The sequence below is a fragment of the Symphodus melops genome, assembly GCF_947650265.1.
Source record: "Symphodus melops genome assembly, chromosome: 13".
In the NCBI taxonomy this organism is placed as follows: Eukaryota; Metazoa; Chordata; class Actinopteri; order Labriformes; family Labridae; genus Symphodus; species Symphodus melops.
Window position 1 is genome coordinate 26065231 of NC_136703.1, and position 27675 is coordinate 26092905.

Sequence of the window (27675 nt, forward strand, 5' to 3'; positions counted from 1 at the left end):
AAGGCTTCAGGTGAAATGATTTCGGCCATTTTCAGGTCATTCTGGAGAAAGTTCCAGGTTGAGGGAGGAGCTAAAGTGAAGAGTTATTGGTGCTCGATAAAAATAGTTTTCATGGTAAACTTCTGTCTTCAGAATTCACTTTCCTGCGACTCCGTGTTCACACCTGTGAAAGCTCTTTGAAGATCGGAGAGGCGGCAGACACAGATATCGAGTGAAAGTGGAAGTGACCTGCTGCTGGGGCGGGGGGGGGGGGGGGGGGGGGGGTAGAGTCAGTCATCTCTTAACAGAATGAATAAGTTAATACTGCAGCAGCCTCTACCATCAGTGAGTGAATGTGTGTAACACAGTAGAAAGCATGAGCTCTGTGGTTGTGTGGCAGGAAAAGGAAGTGGTAGAGAGTATGTCCAGGAGAGATTTCCACTGTGCCAGTGTGTGTGTGTGTGTGTGTGTGTGTGTGTGTGTGTGTGTGTGTGTGTGTGTGTGTGTGTGTGTGTGTGTGTGTGTGTGTGTGTGTGTGTGTGTGTGTGTGTGTGTGTGTGTGTGTGTGTGTGTGTGTGTGTGTGTGTGTGTGTGTGTGTGTGTGTGTGTGTGTGTGTGTGTCCTGTGGTCTTACACCCACTCTCCTGTTTGTGACTCTATCTTGACCTTTCCAGTCCTTCGCTCCGTGTTGACTCTCACCGCCTCCCATTGATCCGAGGGACCGCAATAAAAACATTAGACACCGTTTTTAGCCACATTAGCGTCATGAGCTATCAGACTGAAGTAATGTCATCACAACTGAAGGGCTTGCTGTGACATTTGGGGACATTAACAGGTGACTGCAAAAGCAGCCGTCTCTGTCCCGCCTGCAGCCGGTCCAGCCAGGCAGCTGACTGGGTCCAGAGAGAGGAACTACATAAGTCCTAGCATCCCTTCACTGGCTCCCAATAAGCCTCAGAACTGAAGGTTTGTTTGTTATTAAAGCCCTCCTCGACACCGCCCTCACACTTCATCTGAGCCCCCCCCGTCAGACATGAGCTTCCTGGGCGTCCCTTACTCACAGCCCAAGCTCCTTAACTGTGGAACAGCCCCCCCCCCCCACAGTCTGCCTGACTCTTTAAAGGTCACATGACCTCCTCCTCCTCTTCTTCAGGTGAAATCAGTGTCCTCGCTCCTCTTCATCATGTGTGTGAAGTGTGTTGTTGTAAATCCACTCTGATCCTGTATTTGATCATGTCTATAAACCCCTCTATTTCAGCCCTGCTCAGAACAGGCTGTTTCTGTGTCTGTAGCTTTAAATATGTAAATGAGCTGTGTCTGACCACGCCCCCTCTCTGGAAGGGCTCGGGTGTACTCGCTGCTTTCTGGCTCCATGTCCTATTGTTTACGGTGAGAAGGCAGACTCAGAGGGCAGAACAAACACCTAGCTGTGGGAGTGTCACCCACCTGGGGGAGGGGCTACTGCCCTTTGTGAGGTCATGAAGGGGAGGGGCTACTGCCCTTTGTGATGTCATGAAGGGAACATCTCCAAACGGCCTGTTTGAGCAGGCAGAAGACGGAGAGGATGGACTCTTCTCATCACCTCAGCGTGTGTGAGCGTTCATGATTTTTTTTAACATGTTAAAGCTGACTGACAAACACACACACACACACACACACACACAGACACACACACACACACACACAGACACACACACACACACACACACACACACACACACAGACACACGCACACACACACACGCACACACACACACACACACTCTCTGTGAGAGTTGCCTGTTTACACACAGATTGTTTTTATTGAGCGTTTACTGCTGGTGAGCGATCCACAGGGTCATTTGAATAGGAAGTACCTGCCAGGTGAGAGAGAGAGAGCGGGCGAGCGGGCGAGCGTTCTGCTTTCCCTACAGTCAAATCGAGCGTCTGGCGTTGTCTTTGTGGAGGACGCGCTCACACGCCGTGTCCTTCTCCGTCCTGGCGCCTCGTCCTTCATGTTGACCCGAGCATCGTCTCAGCTGCAGGGTCCACCTGTGGGCGGGGCCAATGGGAGGGGAGGAGACAGCATCAGAGCTTTTAAAGGAGTTGTCCATGTGTTTGAGTGAGACAGAGAGCGAGGTCGTCAGGGTCACGTGCAGAACAAAGATCCATCAGTGAGGTCCAAGCTGACGGCCTGAGACGGCAGGAAGGAGGAGGAGACGTGTTGGACGTGTGTGCTCAGGGAGGAGACGTGCTCACATCATGTTTGACTGATGAACATAAAGAAACAGGAGCTGAACATGTTCCAGTCAACATGTCTGAGTGTGACAGCTCAGTGAATGGAGCAATCAGCACACACACACACACACACACACACACACACACACACACACACACACACACACACACACACACACACACACCTGGCAGGCTGTAGTGGTTTGAGCGTGGCTCGACTCTGTGGGGGGTCGCACACAAAAGAAGGAAAGTAACTTGATCTACTCCTGATCTGTTCACACACGCAGCTCACAGCTGCAGACAGGAGGGGGCGGGGCTTCCTCAGGTAAACAGGAAGTGGCTTTGTGCAGCAGAAACATTCAGCTGCGTGACTTGATGGCGCTCAGCGTGAACTCTTCAGGAGGTTCCTGCAGGTGTGGGAGAGCGAGCAGCGTGGCGTTCAGGTGCTCATTAACAGCTGCTGTGGTAGATACGTCGGGTGGGCGGAGCATGACATGACCACGAGCCGCGTTGCTCGTCTGCGTTTGAGTCGGCGCTCGCAGACAAACCATGACACTGCACACTACTGATTTGTTTACCTGCTGTGGCTTTGGCCTCTGATTGGCCCGTTTGATCCTGAATGAACCAACATGCAAAAACTCTGCTCGTCTGAGCGTCATTCAAATATATGGAAACCAGAGTCAGAGCACACACACACACACACACACACACACACACACACACACACACACACACACACACACACACACAGACACACACACACACACACACACACACACACACACACACACACACACACACACACACACATACACACACACACACACACACACACACACACACACACACACACACACCTCCTGGCTGGACTTTATTTGACCTTTTATAATAATAATAAATAATGATGTAATAATACATTGTGACCGGGAGGACGCCGGGTGCAAAGCGCCTTGGCGTGCAGGGCAGGTGACTTTGTGTCCCCGTTAGCGCCCAAAAGCTGGCGCCTTCTTCAGAAAGCAGGAAACGATTCCAGGCGTGCAGTCTGACGTCTGTGACGCAGTGTGTCACCATCTGTAGAGGACGCATGAGACGGGCGAGGTCAAAGTGCACGTCCACTGACCTCTGTGCACACACACACACACCCCTACACACACACACACACAGACACACACACACACACACACACACACACACACACAGACACACACACACACACACACACAGACACACACACACACACACACACACACACCCCTACACACACACACAGACACACACACACACACACACACACACACACACACACACACACACACCCCTACACACACACACACAGACACACACACACACACACACACACACACACACACACACACCCCTACACACACACACACACACACACACACACACACACACACACACACACACAGACACACACACACACACACACACGCCCTGACAGCAGTAATGACCTCTGTACTCGTCTCTTGTGTCTCTGCTGCTCTGACTTTTCTTCTTCTGTGGTTTTTGTCTGCAGGTTGGTGGATGACCGATGTGTGGTGGAACCAGCTGCTGGAGATCTGGAGAATCCCCCGAAGAAGTTCAGAGGTACGTGTGTGTGTGTGTGTGTGTGTGTGTGTGTGTGTGTGTGTGTGTGTGTGTGTGTGTGTGTGTGTGTGTGTGTGTGTGTGTGTGTGTGTGTGTGTGTGTGTGTGTGTGTGTGTGTGTGTGTGTGTGTGTGTGTGTGTGTGTGTCCACCGGACACACCTCCACCTGTGCAGGGACGAGGACGAGTCGTATTCACGTGGTCATGTGACCATCAGTCATGTTTCTGGTCATGTGATTCAGTCGAGTGTGAACATGAAGTAACAGCTTCAACATAACAACTGGTTTTAGTGGAGGAACCAGTCTGAGTTTAGCATGTTTCATCATTCTCACACTGACTGACGGGCCAAAACAAACACACACTAAAGGACCAATCAGAGAGCTGCTCTCCTCCTCTGTGATCAATCAGCCAATCAGAGAGCTGCTCTCTTCCTGTGTGATCAATCAGCCAATCAGAGAGCTGCTCTCCTCCTCTGTGATCAATCAGCCAATCAGAGAGCTGCTCTCTTCCTCTGTGATTAATCAGCCAATCAGAGAGCTGCTCTCCTCCTCTGTGATCAATCAGCCAATCGGAGAGCTGCTCTCTTCCTCTGTGATCAATCAGCCAATCGGAGAGCTGCTCTCTTCCTGCGTGATCAATCAGCCAATGAGAGAGCTGCTCTCTTCTTCTTTGATCAATCAGCCAATCAGAGAGCTGCTCTCTTCCTCTGTGATCAATCAGCCAATGAGAGAGCTGCTCTCTTCTTCTGTGATCAATCAGCCAATCAGAGAGCTGCTCTCTTCCTGTGTGATCAGTCAGCCAATCAGAGAGCTGCTCTCTTCCTCTGTGATCAATCAGCCAATCAGAGAGCTGCTCTCTTCCTGCGTGATCATGAAGGAAACCTGCTGTGTTGAAGCTTCTCTGACAACAAAGCAGCAGCCAGTATGTCCTCCTTCTAACTTTAGATTCTGGATCTGATTGGAGCAGAGAAGCTGGGCTCTTTGTGTGATACTGGTCGGTCAGCTGTAGATTGTGAGCGGAGGATTATTGATAGTTTCAGGGGACCCGGGTAAGATGTCAGGTCTCCTGCGTGTGTTTGATGTGAGTCCAGCTGCTGAGGTCACACATGTTGCACCATCTGCTCGGAGCCTTTCTGGAGCACTGGTGGTTGAACTAGTTCAGAAGTGGATCACGGAGAGTGAGTGACGGCTGTGGTTTATGTGTGAGCAGCAGAGGGTTCAACAGGTGTGATAAGCCCCGCCCCTCACACCTCCTGTGTTTGTCTTGAAGCTCATTACAGCACGCTTACACAGGCTAATCATGTTCACACAGAAATTGATCATGTGTTTTAACACACAGGATCTGTCAATATTTACCCCCCCCCCCCCCCCCCCAGACAGCTGTGTGTGTGTGTGTGTGTCTGTGTGTGTCTGTGTGTGTCTGTGTGTGTGTGTGTGTGTGTGTGTGTGTGTCTGTGTGTGTGTGTGTCTGTGTGTGTGTGTGTCTGTGTGTGTGTGTGTGTGTGTCTGTGTGTGTGTGTGTGTGTGTGTGTGTGTCTGTGTGTGTGTGTGTGTGTGTGTGTGTGTCTGTGTGTGTGTGTGTGTGTCTGTGTGTGTCTGTGTGTGTGTCTGTGTGTGTGTCTGTGTGTGTGTGTGTGTGTCTGTGTGTGTGTGTGTGTGTGTCTGTGTGTGTCTGTGTGTGTGTGTGTCTGTGTGTGTGTGTGTGTGTGTGTGTGTGTGTCTGTGTGTGTGTCTGTGTGTGTGTGTGTGTGTGTGTGTCTGTGTGTGTGTCTGTGTGTGTCTGTGTGTGTGTGTGTGTGTGTGTCTGTGTGTGTGTGTGTGTCTGTGTGTGTGTGTGTCTGTGTGTGTGTGTGTGTGTGTGTGTGTCTCTGTGTCTCTGTGTGTGTGTGTGTGTCTGTGTGTGTGTGTGTGTGTGTGTGTGTGTGTGTGTGTCTGTGTGTCTCTGTGTGTCTCTGTGTGTGTGTGTGTGTGTGTGTGTGTGTGTGTGTGTGTGTGTGTGTGTGTGTCTGTGTGTCTCTGTGTGTCTCTGTGTGTCTCTGTGTGTGTGTGTGTGTGTGTGTGTCTGTGTGTCTCTGTGTGTCTCTGTGTGTCTCTGTGTGTGTGTGTGTGTGTGTGTGTGTGTGTGTGTGTGTGTGTGTGTGTGTGTGTGTGTGTGTGTGTGTGTGTGTGTGTGTGTGTGTGTGTGTGTGTGTGTGTTCTGAAGAAGAGACGGAGCAGCTCGCCCACTCTGACGCCATATTTGGCCATGAGACGGCCTCTGACTCTTCACCTGTTTGATGGAAACCAAAACAACCAATTAGCTTGAAGTGCTGGTCCACTGAGCCCCGGCAGGAAGAGGAGAGTGTGCAGGCTGTTCATGACCTCTGACCTCTGACCTCTGATCCGCTCTGTGTGTCTCCTCTCAGACTGCCTCTTTAAAGTTTGTCCTATGAGCCGCTACTCCGCACAGAAACAGTTCTGGAAAGCCAAACAAGCCAAACATGAGAAGGACAAGATCGCTGACGTGGTCCTGCTGCAGAAGCTGCAGGTGAGTTTGCACTCGGCACTCTTCTCACGCCACGTGCTTCACCTGAGGCTAACTGAGTTACCTGTTTGTGCTGCAGCACGCGTCCAACCTGGAGCAGAAGCAGAACGAAACGGAGAACAAGAAAGTGCACGGCGACGTGGTCAAATATGGAACCGTGATGCAGGTGAGAATGTTTACAAACAAACAAACGGGATGACTCTCATGTGCTGTTTGAATCCACGACCTGCGGACGAGCACGCCGCTCAGGGCGCACACACGCCCCCGCTGAAACACACGTTTGTGAAGCCGTGTGGACAGTCTCTCTCCATGTCTCACGCTGAGAGCGCCCTCTGCTGGCTCAAACTGAGAACAAAAACACAAAGTCAAACAGACACACAGATCTGTCACTACTAACGCAGCCTTTAGTGCCTTGCTCAAGGACACGTGGGACACGTGACTCCAGTATAGATATCAGCTGCTACAGTACGACATCATCAGACAGACGTTGTCCACTTCCTCGCCATTACTACATGTATTATACTACACACACACACACACACACACACACACACACACACACACACACACAGTGTGTCTCTGTGTGTCTCTGTGTGTGTGTGTGTGTGTGTGTGTGTGTGTGTAGTGGTTACATTGATCTGTATATATAATAATATTAACTGAGCTGCACCTTTAATTTAACGATTTAACCAGAGTGGGCGGGGCTTATTGAGACTTATTGAGTGTGGAGTCCAATCACACGCTGCGTACCTGCTGCCTGTAGCTGGGAGTGAAGTTAAAGTTGTGTCCGTCCTCAGCTGCTGCACATGAAGAGTAATAAATATCTGACGGTGAACAAGCGTCTGCCCGCTCTGCTGGAGAAGAACGCCATGCGGGTCACTCTGGACGGGACGGGCAACGAAGGCTCCTGGCTCTTCATCCAGCCCTTCTGGAAGCTCCGCACCAACGGGGACAACGTGAGAAATACACACACACATAATGTGGATGAATATGTGCAGTCTGGGGGCGTGTCCAGTGGAGTGGCCCCTGAGGACACGCCCCTCTTCCTGTCAGCAGGCTGACTATTGTTTGTGCTGCAGGTGGTGGTGGGAGACAAGGTGATCCTGAACCCGGTGAACGCCGGGCAGCCGCTTCACGCCTCCAGCTACGAACTGACCGACCACCCGGGCTGCAAGGAGGTGACACGCTAACACACACGCCAGCACAGCGAGCACGCACACACCAGGACTCTGCACTCATACTGCTGCGTCTCCCCCTGCAGGTGAACTCTGTGAACTGCAACACCAGCTGGAAGATCAACCTGTTCATGATGTTCAGCGACCACAGAGAGGAAGTCCTCAAAGGAGTGAGACACGTTTCATCTGTGTTTGATTTATAACTCTTGTATTCATGTTACTGAGGGGACGGTCCACCGTCGTCCTGGACGTGTGGTGAAAAATGCTGACTCATGCTGTGTCACTGTCTGTCAGGGCGAAGTCGTTCGTTTGTTTCATGCCGAGCAGGAAAAGTTTCTGACCTGCGACGAGTACAAGAGCAAAATCCACGTTTTCCTCCGAACCACGCTGAGGCAGTCAGCGACGTCCGCCACCAGCTCCAACGCCCTGTGGGAGGTCGAGGTACTCAGACACGCACGCACACACACACACACACACACACACACACACACACACACACACACACACACACATTATTAAACCGTCTCCGTGCCCGTCAGGTTGTCCATCATGATCCGTGTCGTGGGGGGGCGGGACACTGGAACAGCCTCTATCGCTTCAAACACCTGGCCACAGGAAACTACCTGGCTGCTGAGGTAACCATGGCAACAGCAACGTTTGTGTGAATATTAAAGGTGTCCTCCTGGTCTTTAAGTGTCTCTCACGTGTCCACTGACCTGCTGTCTGCGGTGTTTCAGGAGAACCCGGGCTATAAAGGAGACAACGCAGAGCCTCCGCCCTCTGTGAGTACAGGTTCTGTTTTTAACCTTTAATCACTTCCTCCTTCTAATCCTGACCTCTGACCTCTCTGCAGATCGACAGTAGTCGTAGCAACAAGCGTTCCCATGGCGAGCGGATAAAGTACAAGCTCGTGGCGGTGGCTCACGGAAACGATATCGCCTCGCTGTTTGAGCTCGACCCGACGACGCTGCAGAAGACGGACTCTTTCGTGCCGCGGTAGGACCGAACACGTAAAGAGCTAATACCTAGCATGTGACGATCGACGTGTCTGCACATCTAAAACGTCATAGTAGAGGAGGCCACGCCCACATATTGAAGAGTTTAGACTGCCGCAGTGCTGACGAGCAAACAGGTAAAAAAGGTAAAGCTGAACAGAATGGATTTTTTCTTTTTTGTCAGGAATTCGTACGTCCGGCTGAGACACCTGTGCACCAACACGTGGATCCAGAGCACCAACGTGCCCATCGATATCGACGAGGAGAGACCCATCAGACTCATGGTCAGTCCTGATCCAGGACCAAACGCGTCCCTGCTTTCAGAACATCTCGTTTCATCTCAAGAGAACAATGTGTAACTCTGACCCCTAGTGTTTAAAACGGGTACTGCGAGCGCTGTCTCACAGGCTGGTTTCTGTAAGTGTGCACGCTGTGTGTCCCTGCAGTTGGGGACGTGTCCCACTAAAGAGGATAAGGAGGCGTTCGCCATCGTCTCAGTTCCTGTGATGGAGATCAGAGATCTGGATTTTGCAAACGATGCCAGCGCCATGTTGAGCGTCGTGGTCGACCAGTTCAGCCAGGGCTTCATCAGCCAGAACGACCGCCGGTACGCCACTCTGTGTGTGTGTGTGTGTGTGTGTGTGTGTGTGTGTGTGTGTGTGTGTGTGTGTGTGTGTGTGTGTGTGTGTGTGTGTGTGTGTGTGTGTGTGTGTGTGTGTGTGTGTGTGTGTGTGTGTGTGTGTGTGTGTGTGTGTGTGTGTGTGTGTGTGTGTGTGTGTGTGTGTGTGTGTGTGTGTGTGTGTGTGTGTGTGTGTGTGTGTGTGTGTGTGTGTGTGTGTGTGTGTGTGTGTGTGTGTGTGTGTGTGTGTGTGTGTGTGTTTATGACCGTGTTGTCGTTGCGGCTCAGGTATGCCATCAAGCTGCTGGAGGATGTGGTTTTCTTCGTGGCTGATGTCATCAACAGTGGACAGCCGGTCCTGGACATAACCATGACCAAAGCCAACCGAGAGAGACAGAAACTGATGAGAGAACAGAACATCCTCAAACAGGTGGGATCCAGTTCTTCCCCTCCGGAGTCTGCAGACAGAAACCTTCAGTGAATAACTGACTTTGTGATGTTTGCTCAGATCTTCGGCATCCTGAAGGCTCCCTTTAAAGACCGTGGGGGAGGGGAGGGTCCTCTGCTGCGATTGGAGGAGCTGGCAGACCAGAAGAACTCTCCCTATCAGTACATGTTCAGACTCTGCTACAGAGTCCTGCGACACTCCCAGGAGGACTATCGTAAGAACCAGGTAATAAGGAAGAAGAGGAGCTGAGGATCCTGCATGTTTCCGTCTCTAAGCTGATTCTCGTTGTAAAGTCACTTTATGCATCTGATGCTGTCGTCTCTACTCTGTGACAGTACGCAGGGATCCCCCTCAGTGCCGCCATCAGAGGCGTTACATGGGTGGATTCAGTGCTGTATTCAGATAGAAGAAGTCCTTACGTTTGCATTTAGCTCCGTCAAAGAAGAAACAAATCTGCTGTGTCGCTGTAAAGCTGCTAAAAGTTAAGAGACCCCTCTTCGATCTGGTGGTGAAGAGTAAAAACCTCCCTCCCTCCTGCAGGAGCACATAGCCAAGCAGTTTGGTGTGATGCAGAGTCAGATCGGTTACGACATCTTGGCTGAGGACACCATCACTGCCCTGCTGCACAACAACCGAAAGCTGCTGGAGAAACACATCACCAAGACCGAGGTGGAGACCTTCGTCAGCCTGGTCCGCAAGAACAGAGAGCCCAGGTACTCATGGCGAGGGAAGCGGGGAGAGCGGGGGTCCCTTTGATGATGTGCTGACCTACATGGTGTGTTTTGCAGGTTTCTGGACTACTTGTCAGATCTGTGTGTGTCCAACAATGTGGCCATCCCCGTCACACAGGAGCTCATCTGCAAATGTGTGCTGGACCCCAAAAACCAGGACATCCTCATCAAGACAGAGTGAGAGAGGGAGACTTTAAAAAGGATGAAATGATTTTGTTTACGGCATCTCGAGAGTTGAATGTGATTTAAGAGAAGTGCTCCTCCTGGGAGTAAAGTCTGGTGCGACCAATACACAGTGATAACACTCTGACAAACACACTTAGGACTGCCACCATCACACACTGCACGCCACCTGACTGATTGAAAACTCACCTCCACTCCTTCTGTAATGTGGGAAACATGGCGGCACATACCAGAAGAAATCTTTTCTCCGTCATGAAGTCATAACCGTGTCATGTCAGGAAACTCTGAGTGCACGACCCGCAGGCTCCACTGTGGTTCTGTAGCTCCACAAAGAGGAAACGGGTCGTACACAAACTGACTGTATGGAAGTCTTCATGCAGTAACCTCCCGAAACAAACAAGTGCGACTTGTATTCCAGACTTTACAGGAGCTCGAGTTCATTTACTCATCTTTTCTCTCTTTTTAAGTAAATCTAGTTCTTTCTGTTCGTCACCATTTAGTTCAACATGTCTTGGTTTTATAAATATAAAAATATGAAAGGATTGTTGGACAAGAAGGTGTGCTTCTCTGTGTTATATTATGCATGAATATAAAGTAACCAGTACACACGAATCACTCTTCACTCTGATTTCTGCTTCACTTCATCAAGACGTCGTGTCCCCAAAGAAGCGCCCCCTGCTGTGGTCCCCGGAGAATACATGGGGATGGATGACTATGGAGATGAGGATGAGGTAGATATGCCTGCATCATTGATTATTTTTTTTAAACATTTGTGGGTTTGTGCCATTATTTATTTTAATGGTGAATACTGCAAAACAAGAGAGACTGTGTTTTTCAGCTCCAGTTGTGTGTGGGAGCTTTTAGAGCGACAAAAAAAACAACGATTGATTAAAAAGTCCTTCTGTACCCCCTCTTCTCCTTTTAATGTTTCTGCTAACAGATCCGGTACTCTACTGATACTTCCGGCCTTGTTTGGCTAATTTGGTTGAAGTAGGCGTGTCTAAAGAATTAGCATTTCTATCTGTTTTATGGTCTGTATTTGCTGTCTCCATCAGTTACTATTGCTGTTGCTTCTAAGGTGACAACACGTGTTCTCCTCACCACAGAACGAGGAAAACTAGAATAAAATGAAAAACCTAGTGTGGCCGGTTTGTCTTATCGGTTCAGTTTTACTCTTCTCTTTTATTAGGTATGGCTGGTATGGACAGACAAAACCAATGAAAGACAGGAGAAGGGCATCAGACAGCTAGCCCAGGAGGCAAGACAAGGAAATGCTCACGATGAAAATGTCCTCACCTACTACAGGTAGGCAAACATGGCAGGGTTATCCTCAGAACATGTCATAATAATCTTACAGTTGAATCTCTAGGTATTGTAAATAAACCATCAAATGTCAACATGGAAAACCATCCTGTCTTTCCGTCCCTGTGGACACCCTTAGGTACCAGCTGAAGCTCTTTGCCCGCATGTGTCTGGACCGTCAGTATCTGGCCATAGATGAGATATCAAAGCAACTAGATATAGAGCTCATCTTCCTGTGTATGATGGACGAGACACTGCCCTTTGACCTCCGGGCCTCTTTCTGTCGCCTCATGCTCCACGCCCATGTAGACCGGGATCCTCAAGAGTTGGTGACACCTGTGAAGTTTGCACGCCTCTGGACAGAGATCCCCAGCTCCATCACCATCAAAGAGTTAGTAGATTTTACTTTTGCAAAATGTATGGAGATGAAAAAATGGTCTTTAAGTGAGTTTTAATGGCTTAATGCTTGAAACCACCTAAATTCATCTATAACTGAATGTATTGGAAACTCTGATGTAGAGAGAAGTTTTAAAATGATTACCACCTGGTGGTGAGTTTTATTAGATGGCAGGAAAGGCTGCGAGAAAGACCTGGTAAACCTCTAAAAGTTATATTGTGGGTGAAATAAGTATGTCTGACAGGATAGATAGATAGATAGATAGATAGATAGATACTTTATTGATCCAGAGGGAAATTCAGGGCATCCAGTAGCAGTATACAGACAGGCAGGACACAAGACATTAGTTACAATGGGCTGTTCTCACCTGTGCGCCGACGTGAGTGGCCGCACATTCAGTAGCTCCGTCCCTGTCGCACTATCTATCTATCTATCTATCTATCTACAATACACACCCTCTGTCCCCCCTCCCCTCTGTATACAATAATCCCCCAAACAAGATTTAGGAGCCCAGGCGATTGAATCTTTGAGCCAACGTTTAGTCAAGAGATTAGTTAAAGATATGAAGTCTTTCGTTTGTTGTCTTGTTCCTTGCAGGGTGGATCTTTAAGCCAACCTATAGTCAAGAGATTGGTAGTAGTTCGGAACGATGTCTTTTGTAGCCTCCACCTTTTTCCAGTACACATGTATGTCTTGGATTATTAATTGCGATTTCCGTGAGATCTTGAGTATTTCCAATACCTTGTCTGTAGGGGAGTTGCTTCTCGAAGCCTGGGTAGCTCAGTCGGTAGAGCATCAGACTTTTAATCTGAGGGTCCAGGGTTCAAGTCCCTGTTCAGGTGTCCTAGCCAGCATTTAATCCATGAGCAGTGCTCCTTCCCTGGAGCCTTGGCGATTGAATCTTTGAGCCAACGTTTAGTCAAGAGATGAGTTGAAGATATGAAGTCTTTCGTTTGTTGTCTTGTTCCTTGCAGGGTGGATCTTTAAGCCAACCTATAGCCAAGAGTTTGTTTGTAGATAGGAAGTCTGTCTTTTGTAGCCTCCACCTTTTTCCAGTACACATGTATGTCTTGGATTATTAATTGCGATTTCCGTGAGATCTTGAGTATTTCCACTACCTTGTCTGTAGGGGAGTTGCTTCTCGAAGCCTGGGTAGCTCAATCGGTAGAGCATCAGACTTTTAATCTGAGGGTCCAGGGTTCAAGTCCCTGTTCAGGCGTCCTAGCCAGCATTTAATCCATGAGCAGTGCTCCTTCCCTGGAGCCTTGGCAATTGAATCTTTGAGCCAACGTTTAGTCAAGAGAAGAGTTGAAGATATGAAGTCTTTCGTTTGTTGTCTTGTTCCTTGCAGGGTGGCTCTTTAAGCCAACCTATAGCCAAGAGTTTGGTTGTAGATAGGAAGTCTGTCTTTTGTAGCCTCCACCTTTTTCCAGTACACATGTATGTCTTGGATTATTAATTGCGATTTCCGTGAGATCTTGAGTATTTCCACTACCTTGTCTGTAGGGGAGTTGCTACTTGAAGCCTGGGTAGCTCAGTCGGTAGAGCATCAGACTTTTAATCTGAGGGTCCAGGGTTCAAGTCCCTGTTCAGGCGTCCTAGCCAACATTTAATCCATGAGCAGTGCTCCTTCCCTTGAGCCTTGGCGATTGAATCTTTGAGCCAACGTTTAGTCAAGAGATGAGTTGAAGATATGAAGTCTTTCGTTTGTTGTCTTGTTCCTTGCAGGGTGGATCTTTAAGCCAACCTATAGCCAAGAGTTTGGTTGTAGATAGGAAGTCTGTCTTTTGTAGCCTCCACCTTTTTCCAGTACACATGTATGTCTTGGATTATTAATTGCGATTTCCGTGAGATCTTGAGTATTTCCACTACCTTGTCTGTAGGGGAGTTGCTTCTCGAAGCCTGGGTAGCTCAGTCGGTAGAGCATCAGACTTTTAATCTGAGGGTCCAGGGTTCAAGTCCCTGTTCAGGCGTCCTAGCCAGCATTTAATCCATGAGCAGTGCTCCTTCCCTGGAGCCTTGGCAATTGAATCTTTGAGCCAACGTTTAGTCAAGAGAAGAGTTGAAGATATGAAGTCTTTCGTTTGTTGTCTTGTTCCTTGCAGGGTGGCTCTTTAAGCCAACCTATAGCCAAGAGTTTGGTTGTAGATAGGAAGTCTGTCTTTTGTAGCCTCCACCTTTTTCCAGTACACATGTATGTCTTGGATTATTAATTGCGATTTCCGTGAGATCTTGAGTATTTCCACTACCTTGTCTGTAGGGGAGTTGCTACTTGAAGCCTGGGTAGCTCAGTCGGTAGAGCATCAGACTTTTAATCTGAGGGTCCAGGGTTCAAGTCCCTGTTCAGGCGTCCTAGCCAACATTTAATCCATGAGCAGTGCTCCTTCCCTTGAGCCTTGGCGATTGAATCTTTGAGCCAACGTTTAGTCAAGAGATGAGTTGAAGATATGAAGTCTTTCGTTTGTTGTCTTGTTCCTTGCAGGGTGGATCTTTAAGCCAACCTATAGCCAAGAGTTTGGTTGTAGATAGGAAGTCTGTCTTTTGTAGCCTCCACCTTTTTCCAGTACACATGTATGTCTTGGATTATTAATTGCGATTTCCGTGAGATCTTGAGTATTTCCACTACCTTGTCTGTAGGGGAGTTGCTTCTCGAAGCCTGGGTAGCTCAGTCGGTAGAGCATCAGACTTTTAATCTGAGGGTCCAGGGTTCAAGTCCCTGTTCAGGCGTCCTAGCCAGCATTTAATCCATGAGCAGTGCTCCTTCCCTGGAGCCTTGGCGATTGAATCTTTGAGCCAACGTTTAGTCAAGAGAAGAGTTGAAGATATGAAGTCTTTCGTTTGTTGTCTTGTTCCTTGCAGGGTGGATCTTTAAGCCAACCTATAGCCAAGAGTTTGGTTGTAGATAGGAAGTCTGTCTTTTGTAGCCTCCACCTTTTTCCAGTACACATGTATGTCTTGGATTATTAATTGCGATTTCCGTGAGATCTTGAGTATTTCCACTACCTTGTCTGTAGGGGAGTTGCTTCTCGAAGCCTGGGTAGCTCAGTCGGTAGAGCATCAGACTTTTAATCTGAGGGTCCAGGGTTCAAGTCCCTGTTCAGGCGTCCTAGCCAGCATTTAATCCATGAGCAGTGCTCCTTCCCTGGAGCCTTGGCAATTGAATCTTTGAGCCAACGTTTAGTCAAGAGATGAGTTGAAGATATGAAGTCTTTCGTTTGTTGTCTTGTTCCTTGCAGGGTGGATCTTTAAGCCAACCTATAGCCAAGAGTTTGTTTGTAGATAGGAAGTCTGTCTTTTGTAGCCTCCACCTTTTTCCAGTACACATGTATGTCTTGGATTATTAATTGCGATTTCCGTGAGATCTTGAGTATTTCCACTACCTTGTCTGTAGGGGAGTTGCTTCTCGAAGCCTGGGTAGCTCAGTCGGTAGAGCATCAGACTTTTAATCTGAGGGTCCAGGGTTCAAGTCCCTGTTCAGGCGTCCTAGCCAGCATTTAATCCATGAGCAGTGCTCCTTCCCTGGAGCCTTGGCGATTGAATCTTTGAGCCAACGTTTAGTCAAGAGAAGAGTTGAAGATATGAAGTCTTTCGTTTGTTGTCTTGTTCCTTGCAGGGTGGATCTTTAAGCCAACCTATAGCCAAGAGTTTGGTTGTAGATAGGAAGTCTGTCTTTTGTAGCCTCCACCTTTTTCCAGTACACATGTATGTCTTGGATTATTAATTGCGATTTCCGTGAGATCTTGAGTATTTCCACTACCTTGTCTGTAGGGGAGTTGCTTCTCGAAGCCTGGGTAGCTCAGTCGGTAGAGCATCAGACTTTTAATCTGAGGGTCCAGGGTTCAAGTCCCTGTTCAGGCGTCCTAGCCAGCATTTAATCCATGAGCAGTGCTCCTTCCCTGGAGCCTTGGCAATTGAATCTTTGAGCCAACGTTTAGTCAAGAGATGAGTTGAAGATATGAAGTCTTTCGTTTGTTGTCTTGTTCCTTGCAGGGTGGATCTTTAAGCCAACCTATAGCCAAGAGTTTGGTTGTAGATAGGAAGTCTGTCTTTTGTAGCCTCCACCTTTTTCCAGTACACATGTATGTCTTGGATTATTAATTGCGATTTCCGTGAGATCTTGAGTATTTCCACTACCTTGTCTGTAGGGGAGTTGCTTCTTGAAGCCTGGGTAGCTCAGTCGGTAGAGCATCAGACTTTTAATCTGAGGGTCCAGGGTTCAAGTCCCTGTTCAGGCGTCCTAGCCAGCATTTAATCCATGAGCAGTGCTCCTTCCCTGGAGCCTTGGCGATTGAGTCTTTGAGCCAACGTTTAGTCAAGAGATGAGTTGAAGATATGAAGTCTTTCGTTTGTTGTCTTGTTCCTTGCAGGGTGGATCTTTAAGCCAACCTATAGTCAAGAGATTGGTAGTAGTTCGGAACGATGTCTTTTGTAGCCTCCACCTTTTTCCAGTACTCTTGGATTATTAATTGCGATTTCCGTGAGATCTTGAGTATTTCCACTACCTTGTCTGTAGGGGAGTTGCTTCTCGAAGCCTGGGTAGCTCAGTCGGTAGAGCATCAGACTTTTAATCTGAGGGTCCAGGGTTCAAGTCCCTGTTCAGGCGTCCTAGCCAGCATTTAATCCATGAGCAGTGCTCCTTCCCTGGAGCCTTGGCGATTGAATCTTTGAGCCAACGTTTAGTCAAGAGATGAGTTGAAGATATGAAGTCTTTCGTTTGTTGTCTTGTTCCTTGGATGGTAGATCTTTAAGCCAACCTATAGTCAAGAGATTGGTAGTAGTTCGGAACGATGTCTTTTGTAGCCTCCACCTTTTTCCAGTACTCTTGGATTATTAATTGCGATTTCCTTGAGATCTTGAGTATTTCCACTACCTTGTCTGTAGGGGAGTTGCTTCTCGAAGCCTGGGTAGCTCAGTCGGTAGAGCATCAGACTTTTAATCTGAGGGTCCAGGGTTCAAGTCCCTGTTCAGGCGTCCTAGCCAGCATTTAATCCATGAGCAGTGCTCCTTCCCTGGAGCCTTGGCGATTGAATCTTTGAGCCAACGTTTAGTCAAGAGAAGAGTTGAAGATATGAAGTCTTTCGTTTGTTGTCTTGTTCCTTGCAGGGTGGATCTTTAAGCCAACCTATAGTCAAGAGATTGGTAGTAGTTCGGAACGATGTCTTTTGTAGCCTCCACCTTTTTCCAGTACACATGTATGTCTTGGATTATTAATTGCGATTTCCGTGAGATCTTGAGTATTTCCACTACCTTGTCTGTAGGGGAGTTGCTTCTCGAAGCCTGGGTAGCTCAGTCGGTAGAGCATCAGACTTTTAATCTGAGGGTCCAGGGTTCAAGTCCCTGTTCAGGCGTCCTAGCCAGCATTTAATCCATGAGCAGTGCTCCTTCCCTGGAGCCTTGGCGATTGAATCTTTGAGCCAACGTTTAGTCAAGAGATGAGTTGAAGATATGAAGTCTTTCGTTTGTTGTCTTGTTCCTTGCAGGGTGGATCTTTAAGCCAACCTATAGCCAAGAGTTTGGTTGTAGATAGGAAGTCTGTCTTTTGTAGCCTCCACCTTTTTCCAGTACACATGTATGTCTTGGATTATTAATTGCGATTTCCGTGAGATCTTGAGTATTTCCACTACCTTGTCTGTATGGGAGATGCTTCTCGAAGCCTGGGTAGCTCAGTCGGTAGAGCATCAGACTTTTAATCTGAGGGTCCAGGGTTCAAGTCCCTGTTCAGGCGTCCTAGCCAGCATTTAATCCATGAGCAGTGCTCCTTCCCTGGAGCCTTGGCGATTGAATCTTTGAGCCAAGAGATGAGTTGAAGATATGAAGTCTTTCGTCTGTTGTCTTGTTCCTTGCAGGGTGGATCTTTAAGCCAACCTATAGCCAAGAGTTTGGTTGTAGATAGGAAGTTTGTCTTTTGTAGCCTCCACCTTTTTCCAGTACACATGTATGTCTTGGATTATTAATTGCGATTTCCGTGAGATCTTGAGTATTTCCACTACCTTGTCTGTAGGGGAGTTCCTTCTCGAAGCCTGGGTAGCTCAGTCGGTAGAGCATCAGACTTTTAATCTGAGGGTCCAGGGTTCAAGTCCCTGTTCAGGCGTCCTAGCCAGCATTTAATCCATGAGCAGTGCTCCTTCCCTGGAGCCTTGGCGATTGAATCTTTGAGCCAACGTTTAGTCAAGAGATGAGTTGAAGATATGAAGTCTTTCGTTTGTTGTCTTGTTCCTTGGATGGTAGATCTTTAAGCCAACCTATAGTCAAGAGATTGGTAGTAGTTCGGAACGATGTCTTTTGTAGCCTCCACCTTTTTCCAGTACTCTTGGATTATTAATTGCGATTTCCTTGAGATCTTGAGTATTTCCACTACCTTGTCTGTAGGGGAGTTGCTTCTCGAAGCCTGGGTAGCTCAGTCGGTAGAGCATCAGACTTTTAATCTGAGGGTCCAGGGTTCAAGTCCCTGTTCAGGCGTCCTAGCCAGCATTTAATCCATGAGCAGTGCTCCTTCCCTGGAGCCTTGGCGATTGAATCTTTGAGCCAACGTTTAGTCAAGAGAAGAGTTGAAGATATGAAGTCTTTCGTTTGTTGTCTTGTTCCTTGCAGGGTGGATCTTTAAGCCAACCTATAGTCAAGAGATTGGTAGTAGTTCGGAACGATGTCTTTTGTAGCCTCCACCTTTTTCCAGTACACATGTATGTCTTGGATTATTAATTGCGATTTCCGTGAGATCTTGAGTATTTCCACTACCTTGTCTGTAGGGGAGTTGCTTCTTGAAGCCTGGGTAGCTCAGTCGGTAGAGCATCAGACTTTTAATCTGAGGGTCCAGGGTTCAAGTCCCTGTTCAGGCGTCCTAGCCAGCATTTAATCCATGAGCAGTGCTCCTTCCCTGGAGCCTTGGCGATTGAATCTTTGAGCCAACGTTTAGTCAAGAGATGAGTTGAAGATATGAAGTCTTTCGTTTGTTGTCTTGTTCCTTGCAGGGTGGATCTTTAAGCCAACCTATAGCCAAGAGTTTGGTTGTAGATAGGAAGTCTGTCTTTTGTAGCCTCCACCTTTTTCCAGTACACATGTATGTCTTGGATTATTAATTGCGATTTCCGTGAGATCTTGAGTATTTCCACTACCTTGTCTGTATGGGAGATGCTTCTCGAAGCCTGGGTAGCTCAGTCGGTAGAGCATCAGACTTTTAATCTGAGGGTCCAGGGTTCAAGTCCCTGTTCAGGCGTCCTAGCCAGCATTTAATCCATGAGCAGTGCTCCTTCCCTGGAGCCTTGGCGATTGAATCTTTGAGCCAAGAGATGAGTTGAAGATATGAAGTCTTTCGTCTGTTGTCTTGTTCCTTGCAGGGTGGATCTTTAAGCCAACCTATAGCCAAGAGTTTGGTTGTAGATAGGAAGTTTGTCTTTTGTAGCCTCCACCTTTTTCCAGTACACATGTATGTCTTGGATTATTAATTGCGATTTCCGTGAGATCTTGAGTATTTCCACTACCTTGTCTGTAGGGGAGTTCCTTCTCGAAGCCTGGGTAGCTCAGTCGGTAGAGCATCAGACTTTTAATCTGAGGGTCCAGGGTTCAAGTCCCTGTTCAGGCGTCCTAGCCAGCATTTAATCCATGAGCAGTGCTCCTTCCCTGGAGCCTTGGCGATTGAATCTTTGAGCCAAGAGATGAGTTGAAGATATGAAGTCTTTCGTCTGTTGTCTTGTTCCTTGCAGGGTGGATCTTTAAGCCAACCTATAGCCAAGAGTTTGGTTGTAGATAGGAAGTTTGTCTTTTGTAGCCTCCACCTTTTTCCAGTACACATGTATGTCTTGGATTATTAATTGCGATTTCCGTGAGATCTTGAGTATTTCCACTACCTTGTCTGTAGGGGAGTTGCTTCTCGAAGCCTGGGTAGCTCAGTCGGTAGAGCATCAGACTTTTAATCTGAGGGTCCAGGGTTCAAGTCCCTGTTCAGGCGTCCTAGCCAGCATTTAATCCATGAGCAGTGCTCCTTCCCTGTAGCCTTGGTGATTGAATCTTTGAGCCAACGTTTAGTCAAGAGATGAGTTGAAGATATGAAGTCTTTCGTTTGTTGTGTTGTTCCTTGCAGGGTGGATCTTTAAGCCAACCTATAGCCAAGAGTTTGGTTGTAGATAGGAAGTCTGTCTTTTGTAGCCTCCACCTTTTTCCAGTACACATGTATGTCTTGGATTATTAATTGCGATTTCCGTGAGATCTTGAGTATTTCCACTACCTTGTCTGTAGGGGAGTTGCTTCTCGAAGCCTGGGTAGCTCAGTCGGTAGAGCATCAGACTTTTAATCTGAGGGTCCAGGGTTCAAGTCCCTGTTCAGGCGTCCTAGCCAGCATTTAATCCATGAGCAGTGCTCCTTCCCTGGAGCCTTGGCGATTGAATCTTTGAGCCAATGTTTAGTCAAGAGATGAGTTGAAGATATGAAGTCTTTCGTTTGTTGTCTTGTTCCTTGCAGGGTGGATCTTTAAGCCAACCTATAGCCAAGAGTTTGGTTGTAGATAGGAAGTCTGTCTTTTGTAGCCTCCACCTTTTTCCAGTACACATGTATGTCTTGGATTATTAATTGCGATTTCCGTGAGATCTTGAGTATTTCCACTACCTTGTCTGTAGGGGAGTTGCTTCTCGAAGCCTGGGTAGCTCAGTCGGTAGAGCATCAGACTTTTAATCTGAGGGTCCAGGGTTCAAGTCCCTGTTCAGGCGTCCTAGCCAGCATTTAATCCATGAGCAGTGCTCCTTCCCTGGAGCCTTGGCGATTGAATCTTTGAGCCAACGTTTAGTCAAGAGATGAGTTGAAGATATGAAGTCTTTCGTTTGTTGTCTTGTTCCTTGCAGGGTGGATCTTTAAGCCAACCTATAGCCAAGAGTTTGGTTGTAGATAGGAAGTCTGTCTTTTGTAGCCTCCACCTTTTTCCAGTACACATGTATGTCTTGGATTATTAATTGCGATTTCCGTGAGATCTTGAGTATTTCCACTACCTTGTCTGTAGGGGAGTTGCTTCTCGAATCCTGGGTAGCTCAGTCGGTAGAGCATCAGACTTTTAATCTGAGGGTCCAGGGTTCAAGTCCCTGTTCAGGCGTCCTAGCCAGCATTTAATCCATGAGCAGTGCTCCTTCCCTGGAGCCTTGGCGATTGAATCTTTGAGCCAACGTTTAGTCAAGAGATGAGTTGAAGATATGAAGTCTTTCGTTTGTTGTCTTGTTCCTTGCAGGGTGGATCTTTAAGCCAACCTATAGCCAAGAGTTTGGTTGTAGATAGGAAGTCTGTCTTTTGTAGCCTCCACCTTTTTCCAGTACACATGTATGTCTTGGATTATTAATTGCGATTTCCGTGAGATCTTGAGTATTTCCACTACCTTGTCTGTAGGGGAGTTGCTTCTCGAAGCCTGGGTAGCTCAGTCGGTAGAGCATCAGACTTTTAATCTGAGGGTCCAGGGTTCAAGTCCCTGTTCAGGTGTCCTAGCCAGCATTTAATCCATGAGCAGTGCTCCTTCCCTGGAGCCTTGGCGATTGGATCTTTGAGCCAACGTTTAGTCAAGAGATGAGTTGAAGATATGAAGTCTTTCGTTTGTTGTCTTGTTCCTTGCAGGGTGGATCTTTAAGCCAACCTATAGCCAAGAGTTTGGTTGTAGATAGGAAGTCTGTCTTTTGTAGCCTCCACCTTTTTCCAGTACACATGTATGTCTTGGATTATTAATTGCGATTTCCGTGAGATCTTGAGTATTTCCACTACCTTGTCTGTAGGGGAGTTGCTTCTCGAAGCCTGGGTAGCTCAGTCGGTAGAGCATCAGACTTTTAATCTGAGGGTCCAGGGTTCAAGTCCCTGTTCAGGTGTCCTAGCCAGCATTTAATCCATGAGCAGTGCTCCTTCCCTGGAGCCTTGGCAATTGAATCTTTGAGCCAACGTTTAGTCAAGAGAAGAGTTGAAGATATGAAGTCTTCGTTTGTTGTCTTGTTCCTTGCAGGGTGGATCTTTAAGCCAACCTATAGCCAAGAGTTTGGTTGTAGATAGGAAGTCTGTCTTTTGTAGCCTCCACCTTTTTCCAGTACACATGTATGTCTTGGATTATTAATTGCGATTTCCGTGAGATCTTGAGTATTTCCACTACCTTGTCTGTAGGGGAGTTGCTTCTCGAAGCCTGGGTAGCTCAGTCGGTAGAGCATCAGACTTTTAATCTGAGGGTCCAGGGTTCAAGTCCCTGTTCAGGTGTCCTAGCCAGCATTTAATCCATGAGCAGTGCTCCTTCCCTGGAGCCTTGGCGATTGAATCTTTGAGCCAACGTTTAGTCAAGAGATGAGTTGAAGATATGAAGTCTTTCGTTTGTTGTCTTGTTCCTTGCAGGGTGGATCTTTAAGCCAACCTATAGTCAAGAGATTGGTAGTAGTTCGGAACGATGTCTTTTGTAGCCTCCACCTTTTTCCAGTACTCTTGGATTATTAATTGCGATTTCCTTGAGATCTTGAGTATTTCCACTACCTTGTCTGTAGGGGAGTTGCTTCTCGAAGCCTGGGTAGCTCAGTCGGTAGAGCATCAGACTTTTAATCTGAGGGTCCAGGGTTCAAGTCCCTGTTCAGGCGTCCTAGCCAGCATTTAATCCATGAGCAGTGCTCCTTCCCTGGAGCCTTGGCGATTGAATCTTTGAGCCAACGTTTAGTCAAGAGATGAGTTGAAGATATGAAGTCTTTCGTTTGTTGTCTTGTTCCTTGCAGGGTGGATCTTTAAGCCAACCTATAGCCAAGAGTTTTGTTGTAGATAGGAAGTCTGTCTTTTGTAGCCTCCACCTTTTTCCAGTACACATGTATGTCTTGGATTATTAATTGCGATTTCCGTGAGATCTTGAGTATTTCCACTACCTTGTCTGTAGGGGAGTTGCTTCTCGAAGCCTGGGTAGCTCAGTCGGTAGAGCATCAGACTTTTAATCTGAGGGTCCAGGGTTCAAGTCCCTGTTCAGGCGTCCTAGCCAGCATTTAATCCATGAGCAGTGCTCCTTCCCTGGAGCCTTGGCGATTGAATCTTTGAGCCAACGTTTAGTCAAGAGATGAGTTGAAGATATGAAGTCTTTCGTTTGTTGTCTTGTTCCTTGCAGGGTGGATCTTTAAGCCAACCTATAGCCAAGAGTTTGGTTGTAGATAGGAAGTCTGTCTTTTGTAGCCTCCACCTTTTTCCAGTACACATGTATGTCTTGGATTATTAATTGCGATTTCCGTGAGATCTTGAGTATTTCCACTACCTTGTCTGTAGGGGAGTTGCTTCTCGAAGCCTGGGTAGCTCAGTCGGTAGAGCATCAGACTTTTAATCTGAGGGTCCAGGGTTCAAGTCCCTGTTCAGGCGTCCTAGCCAGCATTTAATCCATGAGCAGTGCTCCTTCCCTGGAGCCTTGGCGATTGAATCTTTGAGCCAACGTTTAGTCAAGAGATGAGTTGAAGATATGAAGTCTTTCGTTTGTTGTCTTGTTCCTTGCAGGGTGGATCTTTAAGCCAACCTATAGCCAAGAGTTTGGTTGTAGATAGGAAGTCTGTCTTTTGTAGCCTCCACCTTTTTCCAGTACACATGTATGTCTTGGATTATTAATTGCGATTTCCGTGAGATCTTGAGTATTTCCACTACCTTGTCTGTAGGGGAGTTGCTTCTCGAAGCCTGGGTAGCTCAGTCGGTAGAGCATCAGACTTTTAATCTGGTTCAAGGTTCAAGGTTCAAGGTTCTTTATTTGTCAAATATGCCACATGTTAAACATACAGCACAGATGAAATTGCATTCCCCCCCCCCAGTGCAAACCTGCAGTGCATAAAAGAGCACTAAAGAAAAACTAGCAATACTGTACAACAAATAACTTAACTAAAGACATTTGGACAACAAATAACGAACAACAGACAACAAATAACTTAACTAAAGACATTTGGACAACAAATAACGAACAACAGACAATAGACAGACAAGGGCACTTGTGAGTGTTACGCTTTGAGGTAGAATGTGGATAAATTACTATGAGGTAGATAAATTACAGTATTAACAATATAAACAGAGTGCAGATTAAAATACGAAGTTAAAGTGAGGTAGTGTGCAGTAGTGCAAATAGCAAATTACTATGAGGTAGATAAATTACAGTATTAACAATATAGACAGAGTGCAGATTAAAATACGAGGTTAAAGTTAGGTAGTGTGCAATAGTGCAAGTGCAAGTAGCAAAATTACTATGAGGTAGATAGATTTCAGTATTAACAATATAAACAGAGTGCAGATTAAAAATACAACGTTAAAGTGAGGTAGTGTGCAATAGTGCAATAGCATAGTCAATACAGTTCAATAACGGCTGTGCAGAGTTTTTAGGGTGCGTGAATTATTGGAGCATGCGGGGGGTGGAGGAGGGGGGTGATGCCAGGTCCTGTAGGGGCAGACTGTGGCAGGATGAAGGGGGGGGGGGGGGGATGGGGGGCAGAGGGGGCAGAGGGGTGAGGGAGGGTAGTGATGGGGATGGAGGGCAGAGGGGGCAGAGGGATGAAGGAGGGTAGAGAACTGAGGGCAGAGGGTGGAGGAGGCGGAGGGGGGATGGGGGCAGGGGCAGGAAAGGGGATGAGTGGACGAAAGGGGGGGAGGGCAGGGAGGGAGTTGAGACTCCTGACAGCCTGGTGGAATAGACTGTTCTTGAGCCTGCTGGTTCGAGCACGGAGACTCCGCAGTCTCTTCCCAGATGGCAGCAGGCTGAAGAGGCTGTAGGACGGGTGGGTGGGGTCACCTGCAATCCTGGTGGCTTTGCGGGTGAGACGTGTGTTGTAAATGTCCAGAAGGGGGGGAAGAGAGACACCAATGATCTTCTCAGCTACTCTCACGATGCGCTGCAGAGTCTTACGGCAGGACACGGTGCAGGCGCCGTACCACACTGTGATGCAGCTGGACATGATGCTCTCAATGGTGCCTCTGTAGAACGTGTGCAGGATGGAGGATGGGGCTCTTGCTCTCCTCAGTTTGCGGAGGAAGTAAAGGCGCTGATTAGCTTTTTTGGCCAGTGATGCAGAGTTGAGGCTCCAGGACAGGTCTTCGGAGATGTGCACACCCAGGAACTTGGTGCTGCTCACCCTCTCCACTGCAGCACCGTCGATGGTCAGAGGAGCATGCTGGGTGTGCGTTCTCCTGAAGTCCACAACAATCTCCTTCGTCTTCTCCACGTTCAGATGGAGATTATTGTCCTTGCACCACGAGGCCAGTCTGCTCACCTCACTCCTGTAGATTGACTCATCGTTGTTGTTGATGAGACCCACCACAGTCGTGTCGTCCGCAAACTTAACAAAGAGGTTGGAGCTGGAAGATGGGGCACAGTCATGGGTCAGCAGAGTGAAGAGGAGGGGGCTCAGCACACATCCTTGGGGGGCCCCCGTGTTCATCATGATGGTGCTGGAGGTGTTGCTGCCGACCCGGACTGCCTGTGGTCTCCCTGTCAGGAAGTCCAGCAGCCAGTTGCACATGGAGGTGCTTAGGCCCAGGTTGTCCAGTTTGTGGATGAGCTGCTGCGGGATGATAGTGTTGAATGCTGAGCTGAAGTCGATGAACAGCATTCTGACGTGGGCGTCCTTGGTCTCCAGGTGGGTGAGGGCTGAGTGGAGGGCAGTGGAGATGGCGTCGTCAGTCGATCGGTTAGGCCGATATGCAAACTGGTAGGGGTCCAGGGTGGAGGGGAGGGCAGACTTGATGTGCTGCATGACCAGCCGCTCGAAGCACTTCATGAGGATGGGGGTTAGTGCGACCGGGCGGTAGTCATTGTAGCAGGATGGAGACGACTTCTTGGGGACCGGGATGATGGTGGTGGCTTTGAAGCATGTGGGGACAACAGCTTGGCTCAGTGACGTGTTGAAGATGTCGGTGAGGACATCTGTGAGCTCCTCAGCACAGTCTCTCAGGACACGACCTGGGATGTTGTCAGGACCTGGCGCTTTCCGTGCATTTGTTCTCTTGAGGGATCGCTTCACGCTATCCCGGGAAAGCGTCAGTACCTGGTCGCCAGGAGAAGGTGGCGTCTTCTGTGCTGGGGTGCTGTTGTCTGCCTCAAAACGAGCAAAGAAGTTGTTGAGGTTGTTTAGCAGAGAGGTGGAGCTGTCACAGGTCTGCGGAGGGGGCTTGTAGTCCGTGATGGTCTGGACCCCCCGCCACAGGTTCCTGGTGTCTCTGCTGTCGGTGAACCGGTCTGCGATCCTCCTGGAGTATTGCCTCCTGGCCAATCTGATGCCTCGTGACAGGTTGGCCCTGGCAGTCCTTAGGCCCACCGCGTCCCCAGCTCTGAAGGCAGTGTTCCTGGCCTTCAGGAGCCTGTGGACTTCACCTGTCAGCCATGGCTTCTGATTGGCCCGAATGGTGAAGGTCTTGGTTACCGTGACATCGTCCATGCACTTTTCCATGTAGGACGTGACGGTCTCTGTGTACTCCTGGAGGTCGGTGATGTTGTTGTTGGTGGCTGCTTGTTTAAACATGTTCCAGTCAGTGGTGGAGAAGCAGTCCTGGAGTGCTTCTGTGGACCCCTCAGGCCACACCCGTACCCGCTTCCTAACTGGTTTGGTGACTTTAACCAGTGGCCTGTATGCTGGCATTAGCATAACAGTGGTGTGGTCTGAGGCTCCGAGGTGGGGGAGGGGGAGGGCTTTGTAGGCCCCTTTGTTTACAGTGTAAACATTGTCCAGAATATTGTTACCTCTAGTGGGAAACTTGATATGACCATGAAGTTGTGGAAGCACACTCTTGGGGTTTGCGTGGTTGAAATCCCCAGCCAGGATGAGAAAAGCATCAGGGTGTGCTGTCTGCTGCTCACTGATGTGTTTGTGGAGATAATTCAGAGCCTCACTCCTGTTGTTGGTGGAGCCAGGAGGGATGTAAATTGCTACCAGCAGTAAATTGCTACCAGCAATCTGAGGGTCCAGGGTTCAAGTCCCTGTTCAGGCGTCCTAGCCAGCATTTAATCCATGAGCAGTGCTCCTTCCCTGGAGCCTTGGCGATTGAATCTTTGAGCCAACGTTTAGTCAAGAGAAGAGTTGAAGATATGAAGTCTTTCGTCTGTTGTATTGTTCCTTGCAGGGTGGATCTTTAAGCCAACCTATAGCCAAGAGTTTGGTTGTAGATAGGAAGTCTGTCTTTTGTAGCCTCCACCTTTTTCCAGTACACATGTATGTCTTGGATTATTAATTGCGATTTCCGTGAGATCTTGAGTATTTCCACTACCTTGTCTGTAGGGGAGTTGCTTCTCGAAGCCTGGGTAGCTCAGTCGGTAGAGCATCAGACTTTTAATCTGAGGGTCCAGGGTTCAAGTCCCTGTTCAGGTGTCCTAGCCAGCATTTAATCCATGAGCAGTGCTCCTTCCCTGGAGCCTTGGCGATTGAATCTTTGAGCCAACGTTTAGTCAAGAGATGAGTTGAAGATATGAAGTCTTTCGTTTGTTGTCTTGTTCCTTGCAGGGGGGATCTTTAAGCCAACCTATAGCCAAGAGTTTGGTTGTAGATAGGAAGTCTGTCTTTTGTAGCCTC

At 48.1% G+C, this 27675-nt stretch overlaps 1 protein-coding gene across 1 annotated transcript in view; it reads left to right on the forward strand.

Moving 5' to 3' along the window:
- Positions 1-3738: 3738 nt before the first annotated feature.
- itpr3 (inositol 1,4,5-trisphosphate receptor, type 3) overlaps positions 3739-27675 on the forward strand; it is a gene marked incomplete at its 3' end in the record, with an annotated part of 70270 nt that continues 46333 nt past the window's right edge. The window contains exons 1-19 of the mRNA XM_079360101.1: positions 3739-3804; positions 6207-6328; positions 6405-6491; positions 7123-7281; positions 7405-7503; positions 7587-7670; positions 7795-7941; positions 8040-8135; positions 8238-8282; positions 8354-8496; positions 8680-8779; positions 8942-9102; positions 9403-9544; positions 9623-9787; positions 10103-10275; positions 10351-10470; positions 11126-11207; positions 11666-11781; positions 11918-12169. Of these exons, the coding sequence (XP_079216227.1) occupies positions 6230-6328; positions 6405-6491; positions 7123-7281; positions 7405-7503; positions 7587-7670; positions 7795-7941; positions 8040-8135; positions 8238-8282; positions 8354-8496; positions 8680-8779; positions 8942-9102; positions 9403-9544; positions 9623-9787; positions 10103-10275; positions 10351-10470; positions 11126-11207; positions 11666-11781; positions 11918-12169 (2270 nt within the window). The remainder of the gene's footprint in view (positions 3805-6206; positions 6329-6404; positions 6492-7122; positions 7282-7404; positions 7504-7586; positions 7671-7794; positions 7942-8039; positions 8136-8237; positions 8283-8353; positions 8497-8679; positions 8780-8941; positions 9103-9402; positions 9545-9622; positions 9788-10102; positions 10276-10350; positions 10471-11125; positions 11208-11665; positions 11782-11917; positions 12170-27675) is intronic.